Genomic DNA, 10,343 nt, shown 5'->3' on the forward strand with positions numbered 1-10,343 from the left:
ACACCCTAGGTAGAGATGGGCAATCTAGAAAGTGAAATCTAGAATCTGAATCTAGTAAGTGAAATTTACTACTGTAAATCATGATGATAGTGCATTAATGAGCACTTAAAATAGCTCTTAACTTTTCCTTAAATCGTGTTTTTAAATATCTATTCTTTAATCTAGATTAATTTCAATTCAATTTATCTCAAAACAATACTTTTTGGGACAAAGTTTGAACATATTAATCTAACCCACTATTTTATTGAGCCAGCCTATCTATACAAATTTATTATTCCAGCACTGCAGTTCAACAAATTAGGCTTCTATGTCTTTGTACAAGTACATGGTTGGGCATACAATTACTAACTCAGGGTTGGAAGTCATTAGTCAAAAAGCAATGACTATTTCACTATTCGATAGTGCTCAAAAAAGCAATGACTTTCTGCTATCGATACTTGAAAAGAGCAATGAATAGCAACTATTAAAAATAATTTAAAAAAATAACGAGCAACCCGCAAACTCAAAAAAATACGAAAAACTCAAAAAAAACAAGGTTAAACTTGCGAGAAAGCCGCAAAGTTGGCAACACTGTTAACGACTCTCAGTGGCATGGTTTTTCTGAACTGTGTTGCCGCAAAATTTTCCTTAATTCTTTAAAGTTTGTAAACCGGAAGGGGACTAGGTCGGATAGTACTGTAATCCGACAACTAAATCTCGTAAATTCGTTTTGACGACGAAGTAAGTGAACAACAAAAAATGATTCAGCAGTTCTCCTAAATATCGATTAGTGAAAAACGAATAATGATTTCGCTGCTTGCATAAAAAAGCAGTGAATAACGCACATTCGATATTTATTTTGAAAAGGAATGTGTACATTCGATAGCCTATTCAGAAAGCAACAAATAACGTTATCGAATAGTGACAACTAGTCGTTACTTCCAACCCTGACTGTACTGATCTCAGTTTAAAAGATTATTTGAATTTAATTTGTGCGAGTTAATTTTGTGTGAGAATTTTTATTGTGTAAAGTTAATAATTTTAAAAGTGGTTAGATGGATATATGGTGACACTATTTCTTCTTTTATATACTTGATTGATTGATTGAATCTTTATCCTCGGACTGGGAAAGCTTCTTGCAGAGCTTAATCCTGGCAGTTTCGCATACTTGTAGAGGCTTTAAATCACTGACGCAGGCCCGGTCACCGAGATTGACAGAGTGAAGTTTCCGAGTGTTGAAGTCTTGTTGCCGGGGAACTATTCCATCCATTAGATGCCGCTGAATGGAGAGCAGTCCTGAAATGCGTTGCTCAAGCGCACACCCCGAGAGTCGAACCAGCGCCGCTTGATCTTGAAGCTTCTTCGTTCCAGAAGTGACGAGCTAACCAATTGAGCTATCGGGGCGGATTTAATTTATTCATACTTCATACTTGTTGTTCATTGTGCAGAACTTGCATTCTCTTTTGTGTTTGTGCAACTGCATGCTCATTTAATCTTTTATTGTGCTAAACATATAAAATATTTAGCACAAATGGTCACTTCAAATGGCAAAGTGTAATGGTCCTGGTCTGGAAACTAATGTGACCATGATAATAAAACAGAATGCAATGCATTGCCACAGAAAATACTTGGGACCACGCTGAAGTGATCATAATATTGAGGTGGTTTCTGGTCACCAACTGGGGTTCCTATTATCTGTAAAAATGTATATATGTATACAATTTTATTCACACCAAAAATAATTTCAGGCTGTGTATTCAAAATTTGAATGTCAAATAATTGTGTGACCATTCCTATGTCTTTATTTATTCAGGCTTACTTTTTTTCTTTATAAAGTATATATATACTGCAGAAAACTTTTGAGAACATGCGACTACATTCTCGAAAATCAGAATACCAACACTGCTATTCTTCTCCCAGTAAAGAATATTTTAAATCACTTTACGAAGAACAACTTACATACAGGTTGAAGAGAAGACAAGAAGAGCAGTATCATAGTTTAATTTCCTGGGACACTGATTCAAGTGATGATGGTGATAGTAATGATTCCGATGCTGATAAAAAATCAGATAATGCTAATGTCTTAAGGTATATCAGCTTAATGTACAATGAATGTTTTAATAAATTTAGTCATTTATCATGTCCAGCTGTTCAGATTCTTCTTTTATTTTTTACCTTTATGCCAATGACTCATATGAAGAATCTCACATTTTTTGGTGCCATATACTTTTTTAGTGCCAAATGATATACCGTAGGTCTTGTCATTTGAGCTGATAGATTGTAGGTTTTATTTGTAGTTTATGGAGTGTCCATTATAGACTAGGCTCCTTCATCGATGACTAACTAGTAACGATTTTTAGTCTAGTCATAGTGCGTGCGTTTGGAGCTGTTACATAGAGCGCTGTGCTCAAAGTGTATTAGCCTATAAATCCACTTTTTTTAAAACAGTGATAGCTTGGTTAACCACTTTTTGTTTACAAATCTAGATCTGCTAATTGGTTAGCCTATTAATTGACTCTGTACATGTAATTCACATAAAAATATCGTGCATTATATCCTATCCAATATCCATGGAATATATTCTATCACTACTATGATCGGAAGTTTTGCATCTATTATTTTTTAAGATATTTTTTTTAGTACCGTAATGTTCTTCATAACAAAAGTGTTTTTGTATTGAAAACTGATTGAAATCAGCTGAAACTTAATTATCTGCAGTGTACCTCATGATCAAAGCAATACACAAGAAGACAAATTGGTGGGTGAACGCTTGCCTGAAAACGATGAACAAAATAGTGATCATGCCAAACAACCTAACGATTCTTCATCGTCTGGTGACGTCTGCCAAGCACCATTGCCTGGTATGAAGTTTAAGGATATGAACAACTTTAGTCATTCCTCTGAAATAAAATACCGTAGTTGTCTCAAGGATTAAGAGGAAAAATGTAGTGATTCATTGAGCTCTTATTGATAACAGTTTGCAAATGTAATTTATCTGATCATACTGAAACTTCCAGTTTTGCTTGTAGTTCATTCCGTCAATAACATATTTCCAATGTTTGGGCTGCTGTATTTCAGGAAATCTTTAAATTATCATGATTTGGTAATCTCAACAAAACATATCTCAACTCACAACTTATGCTAAACAATTATTATCATGTTTCAAAGCAGGAATCACCTTTCAAGAGATAGGCTCATGTTTTTGCATAAAATTGTAATCCGTTAATGTGCAATTTCATTTTTGACGATTCTTATTTACAGAGGATGAGGAACGATCAGATTCAGATGTAAACAAAAAATCAGATTTAGCAAAATCAAAGGACACAACCTCGCAAGAGAAAAAGATAAAAAGCAAAGAACGTCCTCCGTTTTTAAGTTATGGATGGGCAAATAAGCAAATGGAAACAGGACGAAAGAAAACCTTCAACGTCCAAGCTCCACAAAAGACAGTGAGTATTTATGAAATAAAAATAGTTTTATTTGATATAGATACGTAAGAATATGTTAAAAAGTTTTAAAAATACTTTTTAATACTTCTTTAAACTGGGTTTTTCTTACCAATCACGCATTAGATTTATCCTGGAGTATTGAAGCGTTTATCTTTCATCAATCTGGAAAAAACCAAGCACAAAGAAGAAATGGATCGGCGGACACATACCTCTACATCTTCCTCTGCAGAAACGGTGAATAAGCTAAAACTGTTCTGACCTTCTTTTGTTTTGTCGTATCCAGGCTTACACTCAATGGTTGCAAATTTAGATTAAGTGGGCGGGAAGGCAAGGAAGATAATCTTCGTGTCTACCTTCAGGCATACCTTGAGTGTCCTTCCAAAGGCACAGCCACATGCTCACGAGCGGTATCGAACTGGCACCCTTTTGAGTGTCGTTACAGGGCTCTCACCACTTGGCTATTTTTAAACAAACTATTTCAAGCTTTGAAATATTTGCTCCCCAACAGTTGTTTTTGCCCCCTTAAGTTTTAAGTTAAAACTTTCTTATTTTCATTCCAACTACGTCACTGTAGAGATATATTACTGTTGCTAAAGAAGTATATTTGTACGTAAGAAATAGTTTTTTATAGCATCATTTTTACTGAAGCAGGATTGAGGGGACACTTTTGTGTACCTTACAAGTTGTGTAACTCTTCGCATTTATAGTCTTACCCATGTTATTTTAGGGTTCATATACTTGAATATTTTCTTGTGTGGAGCAGACTTAAGTATGCACGTTCACACATCATTTTCAGCTCTGTACGTTCTGTACTCTGTCTTAGCAATCGTGGAATATTTTATACAAGCACTGCATTTTGTTATGTCCGAATTTCATAACAGCACATAATGACAGACTGACTGTACTCAGACTATTACTCAGCACTCAGAAACGCCTGTCATAGTTTCCACATCTTTGCTTCCGGATTCAAAATACATTGCGAATCGAGATCCGGTTGAGACGCGGACCTCCGTGATTGCCTTTTTTGGTTAATACTACTTTGATAGATTTTACCACCAGTTGATAGTCTTTACTAAGTCAATACAATATTACAGAAGAAAGCTACTGACACCTCTGCTTGGTTGAGTGAATACCAACGATGTTATTCCAGCCAATCATCCAGACCGAGTTCCTCGGCTTCGCAAAGGAAGCGGAGCAACAACTCCCGTCAGCTTCACCTTTCTAAAAAGCGGTCGGCAAGATAGGGTTAAACACTTTTTCAATATTGCTGAGAGTTTTTTTGCAAAGTGAAATGTTTATAAATCGTAACGCCCATTTTTTTTTTGGAATAAAATCGCTCATGAAATGTGTTTGCTAGGTCTGTTCGAAGCGGAATCAAAATTCTTTCCAAAAATTTGTTTTAAAACTAAATCTAAACAACAAATGTTATTTGGAAACGAAGTATTTGAAAATTTTGAAATAGTGTTTGTTTTGAACTCACGTAACCTTGAAGAATAATTGTAAGTTGTTTCGATTTTTCCATAAAACGAAGTTATTTTCATTTCAAAGTGAAACCAAGGTAAAGAATTTTGCGCCGCAGCGATATGTTTCCAAATGATTTCGTTTCGCACGGTCTTAGTATTGTTTCTTCTTGTATTAGCAGTGTACGGTAGTTGCTGTGCGTGTTCTCACAGCATTTATAAACCATGAAATCTCGAGTTTATCACCGCGACATTTCGCGCAAATGTAGATTGTACATTGCTTCCCTTGTGGCTGTTGTCTTAGCAGCTCTTCACTGTTCTAATACCAAGTTTACCTATATCGCAAGCCAAGTTTGCTTTGCAACTGTGTCATATTCATATTCCCTAATATTCTCACGCTGCAGGTCGGCGATAAATGGGCAGCATTTTTAGCTTTTCAGTAATAAATGCTAATATACATCGCTTGCACATATTAATGATGTTGTAGACCTTAGCCGGTGACCGCCAATTTCAACAAATTACCATACATTACATGTTCATATGTCGTTTGATTTCGATGTATCTTCAACGACATTGCGATTGTTTCTGTCGGTAATTGTTTGCAGACGTTGAATCCACATGAAACGATTTCTTTGTTTTCACACTCGCCAGCAAGCTTGCTTCCACGTCAGTAGTTCTGTCTTGTCGCTGTGTTGTTTTACCCGAGTTTTTATAACAGATTATGAAGTGTTTGCTATGTACGGACTATGCTAACGCGTTCCTATTGTTTTCTACGAACAAGTGACATTCATGTAGCCTACCTGCATTGCTGTTTAAAAATGTTAATATTCTAATAACAAAGCTGCCAAATTGACCTGTTGTGAAGAAATAAGCTGCATTGTATTTTTACGTAGTTCATGCTTTTATAAATACACTGTAATTGCAACCGTTTTGCGAAATATTTTCAATCTCACATGGCGACAAAGTGAAAAACCAACGGTCCTCTGCAGTATTATAAATGAACACTGAACAGGCCCAGCATGCATGATCATTGATCATGCCTCGGGTTAGCCTTATTATTGCCTAACTTCTGGCTTATGTTGCTGTACCCAAGAAGATAAATTCGTCTGATGCCAAAACATTGCCAACAGTCATATTAGTATCATCAGTAGCGTTGACTGGTGATCCAGGAAATACTTTTGAACCGTGGATTATTTTAAGGGCGTGAAGTTTTGCTTGGGTGCATTGAAACGAAGGAAACGACGTGTATTATTTCTAACTTATTGTTATTTAGAGGTAGTTTGTTGGGAGGCCTCATTGATACCGGGACCAAACAATTTAACTGCCCTGAAATTCATACTTGTGCAACTGTGCATAGTTATTATGCAATGCGTATGATGCTCAGCAGCTAGTGCCTGTTTTTGGGACCCGTTTTATTTGAACATCACAAACTTGAACATAAAGTTGCCTTGTAAACAATGTAGATGAAATGAATGCGAGGCCCAGTCAGCCTTTGCCAACACTGATCCAACAGACTTGAAAACAACCCAGGGTAGCGCTATTTCTCTCGTGTGTGTGATAAATTAAATACAAAGACTTTAAGGGTGTTGCGTAACTGTTGTTTCAGAATGAACAAAAATCGACTTGTTATAGCGCACCAACATCAGGAGCTCTCAATCTTGCATCCAGGGTTGGGATTTCGGGATCAAATTTGAAATCCCGGGAACGGGATTTCCCGGGATTTTTACTCCTTAATCCCGGGATTTTTCGGGATTAGCAAAGTAGGAAAATACTGTACACGTGCAAGCCACGTCATTTATTTGTTGTAATACTGACGCAAGGCAAAATATCCAAGCGCTGAAAATGCGCGTTCACCCTCAACAGATGTTGGCTTAATACTTTTCAATGCTGCATATAAATTGTTCAGGTTTTCTGGCCTTTTTTCGCTTGCTTCATATAGCAGCATTTCTTTTTGCATTAGCCTACTCGAGCGGCGACATCACAGTTTTGTACTTCTTCACTTCATCTTCTGCTACGAAAGCATGCAGCTCTTGAGCTAAAGTCATTTCAGTATAATGGCTACTATCCTCTGTAATGGTATATTCGTGCTGTTCAGTAGAGCCTCGATCCAATTCAACAGTTGGGCTTGGGAACAATCTTTGAAGAACGTTCGTGGCCAGGGCAGCGATTTTCTGACGTTTTATTTCATGACCAAGCTGATCCTGCGGTTGATCAATGTAAGAAGGTTTCTTGAGGTACCCAAAAAGGTGAACCAGTTCAACATTCCGCTGCCCTTCGATTCGAAACCTAAAGCTTTTTTCAAGTGCTTGCTAATTTCCGACTTAAGTTATTAGTCCCTTTGTACTGGACCCTGAAGCTTTCAAAACGGCTTGACACAAGTTACATTTTGCTTTTTCTGTAGATTTACAATACAAAAAGTTTTGCCACACCCCGGCTTTTCTCTTTGAACTTACATCTTCAAAATTTGACATTTAGAATTAAATTTTAATTTTTCCTTTACAAAAAGCAGGGATATCTATAACTACGGGATTGGAAACTCTATGGAACTGAAAACCATTTTATACACCAGTAGGGTCACTTTTCTTTGTGCGCTGCTGTGATAAATAATCACATAAATTGATCTCAAAGGTCAGCAAGTAGTAGGCTAAACGAACAACCAAAAGTGTAACAATCAATTCACCTGCTGTAAATTGTAAAATCTACTCTTGCCTGGTTTGTTTATTTGTTTGTATTCCATTAGTGGTCATGTTGTATTTTGCTTGCTGCTTAAAAAATTTCCAGACTGACTATTGGTTATAGTTCTGATGACATCTTAAACGAATTGGTTTCGTACTGGATTGGTCTGTGAACAAGTTGATGATACAACAACATATTTCACTGATTGCTGAACACTCCTCATTTACGTACTTCTGATCCGAATTGCAGTACGCAAAATGCTAAAGAACAACAGTAGGCGGTTTTGGACTTGTTGCATTTATTCATTTTTTGGATTCATTGTTTTTTTTCTAGCAGCGCAAATGTACTTTTATATTCAATTAAGTTTTAATATGAGTATATATTTTGTATTAATATTGTAAAATCGAATTTTGTATACCTTTTAGTCGGCATTTTATTTTGTTAATCTTTCTGTAGTCGTAGTAATGTGATGACCCTACTGATGTATAGCACTGAATAGAGTTTCCAATCCCGTAGTTATAGATATCCCTGACAAAAAGCTAGTGCAGAATTAGCAGGAACTGTAGGCTACTGACAGTGACAGCACAATGTCACAACCGTCTGCGCTACTGATATCCACTTGCACAGTTGCACTAATGCTACGACGAGAGCGATTGCGTAGTTCATTGTTTTGCCATAGTTGGTATTATTATCACACTAATGTGAACTCCACATTATTATTGTGACATTTCTGGCATTTTGCCAATGTGGAGTGTTCAAGACAACCAGCTGACATTCTACATCTGCTTTAAAGCCAAAATAATATAGGCCTAAGCGATATGGCGCTACATCAGCTTTTGTGGATGGTTTCTGCAAATCCTGAGATTTTAATAAAATTAATCCCGGGATCGGGATCAGAAAATGGGTTAAAATCCCGGTATCGGGATTTCCCCGGGTCCCAACCCTACTTTCATCTATAACAAGGCAATAGCATTCAGCCACGCTAAACCGACTTTAAGCTAGCCTGTGGCCCTCGCGTACATCCAGTTCTAGGAGAACTTACTACACAACAGCGACCACCAAAAGTGTGTGAGAATCAATCGAACAAAATTTAGTTTATAAGGGTTGGTAGACTTACAATTCTTTGTAAGAAATGGCAAAAAACGATGGCGTACACAGTGAGAATTGAATCATGTTGGCTTTGCCTATTGGAAATCCTAGCGAGTTCTAAACGGTTTGGATGGCTCAAAAAGAGTAAAACAAATATGAGAGATTTTTCATAATGTAGGGAGGCCTAGGCCGTAACAGCACCATGGTAGGCCACAGCTTCATCTACAATAGGCTATTTTACTATATGCATTTTACTGTGATGCTTTTGCCAAAAAATTCTTATAAGACGTGGTGGAACCGTCCCATTATTCAGGGGCGCGGGAAGTAGGCTAAATTCAGAGATAATTCAGCCCCCCTGGAATTTTCAATAAATGCTTCAGCCCCCCCTAGAAAATTCTGACAATTTAAGGCAGCCTACATAACATATTTTTAGAAATAAGTCAAATCAAAATAGACTAGTTAAAGCTGCAGACTATGCTCTGAAAAGAACTTGGAAAGAAACCGATTATGAAACACTTGAACTGCATAGGCTTTGGGATTACGGTATGCATGATTTAAGCAAGCCATATTCAAGTCAGGCATGAGTGCCCAAAAAGATCTAACATTGGATTTTGCTGAAGTTTGATCAGTAGGCTAATAAAGCTATGCTTTAAAGAAATAAAACAAGCAGAATTTTACGATAATTTTTGTTGGTGTCAAATTCCTATTTTTGCTTTCCGTTCTGTATACGTTTCCGCCAGTAGCAAAAAATAAAATTGAATTACACTTTAACACTAATAAACTCTAATGGATGGAATAATTTCTCGGCAACAAAGACTTCAACAATCGAAAATTTCACTCTGTTAATCTCGTTGACCGGGCCTGCGTCAGTGATTCAAAGCCTCTACAAGTATGCGAAACTGCCAAGATTAAGCTCTTCAAGAAGCTTTCCCAGTCCGAGGATAAAGATTCAGTCTATCAATCAATCAAACTCTTTGAAATAAATGTTTTTTGTTTTAAAGTTGAAACAATAGCATTCGAATGCAGCGACTTTGACATTACCTTTTTTTAGAATTCTGCTATGTTTGACATATATTGTATTTTTTTGTGATGGTCAGAAATAAAAACAAACAATCTCCTGAAAATCCCCGCTTAATTCTCTGGTTTTTAAAAGTTTTAGATCAAAGTCATAATATCGAATATGGGAATTCACCGATTCTACATAGCGTGTACGTCACGGAAGTTTGTAGCCAACCACTGAGCGCCTGGTGTAGAAAATAGAAATAATATCGGCGGGGATTTGATAACAAGAATCTATTGTTCTGTACTTATGTACTGATGCTTACAATATAAAGATAGGCAAGCATAGGCATAGCTATTTAATTAAAAATAGACCGCTATCAAGAGCTATGACTTAGCTTATTGTTTCATAGCATTTTCAAACATAGTGTAGTGATGTTACGCACTCTACGGTAAGTTTTCAAAAAGATTGAAAATACAGGTAGCCTATAGCCAGTGGCGTACGCAGGGGGGGGGGGCATTGGGCCATGGCCCCCCCCCTTAAAAATGGTTTAGTAGTTAACGACGTAGATTAAGGCATTTAATATGTTTTGCATTGCTCTGTCAAAGCAATCACTGTAACAATGTTGTTTTATAGACTAAGCCAATACAAAATACATGGCCCAATCCACCTACCCCACCCCAGGTATGC

The 10,343-nt window shown here is 36.8% G+C and overlaps 1 protein-coding gene across 1 annotated transcript; it reads left to right on the forward strand.

Annotated features, from left to right (window-relative positions):
• The first annotated feature begins 1,796 nt into the window (after positions 1-1,796).
• Positions 1,797-6,420, forward strand: LOC145784186 (centriole, cilia and spindle-associated protein-like). Its single transcript, XM_082595954.1, has 5 exons — positions 1,797-2,067; positions 2,698-2,840; positions 3,241-3,428; positions 3,552-3,662; positions 4,523-6,420. The coding sequence occupies exons 1-5, from the start codon at positions 1,847-1,849 to the stop codon at positions 4,670-4,672; spliced, it is 813 nt and encodes a 270-aa protein (XP_082452080.1). The 5' UTR covers positions 1,797-1,846; the 3' UTR covers positions 4,673-6,420.
• Positions 6,421-10,343: the final 3,923 nt, after the last annotated feature.

Source organism: Aplidium turbinatum, chromosome 15, assembly GCF_918807975.1.
Source record: "Aplidium turbinatum chromosome 15, kaAplTurb1.1, whole genome shotgun sequence".
In the NCBI taxonomy this organism is placed as follows: Eukaryota; Metazoa; Chordata; class Ascidiacea; order Aplousobranchia; family Polyclinidae; genus Aplidium; species Aplidium turbinatum.

Bases quoted from the DNA above. Each gene is read 5' to 3' on its own strand.
- LOC145784186 (XM_082595954.1), top strand. From the start codon at position 1,847: ATGCGACTACATTCTCGAAAATCAGAATACCAACACTGCTATTCTTCT. The intron at 2,841-3,240 runs GTATGAAGTTTA...TCTTATTTACAG, and splicing joins CTGCCAAGCACCATTGCCTG to AGGATGAGGAACGATCAGAT. The intron at 3,429-3,551 runs GTGAGTATTTAT...ATCACGCATTAG, and splicing joins TCCAAGCTCCACAAAAGACA to ATTTATCCTGGAGTATTGAA.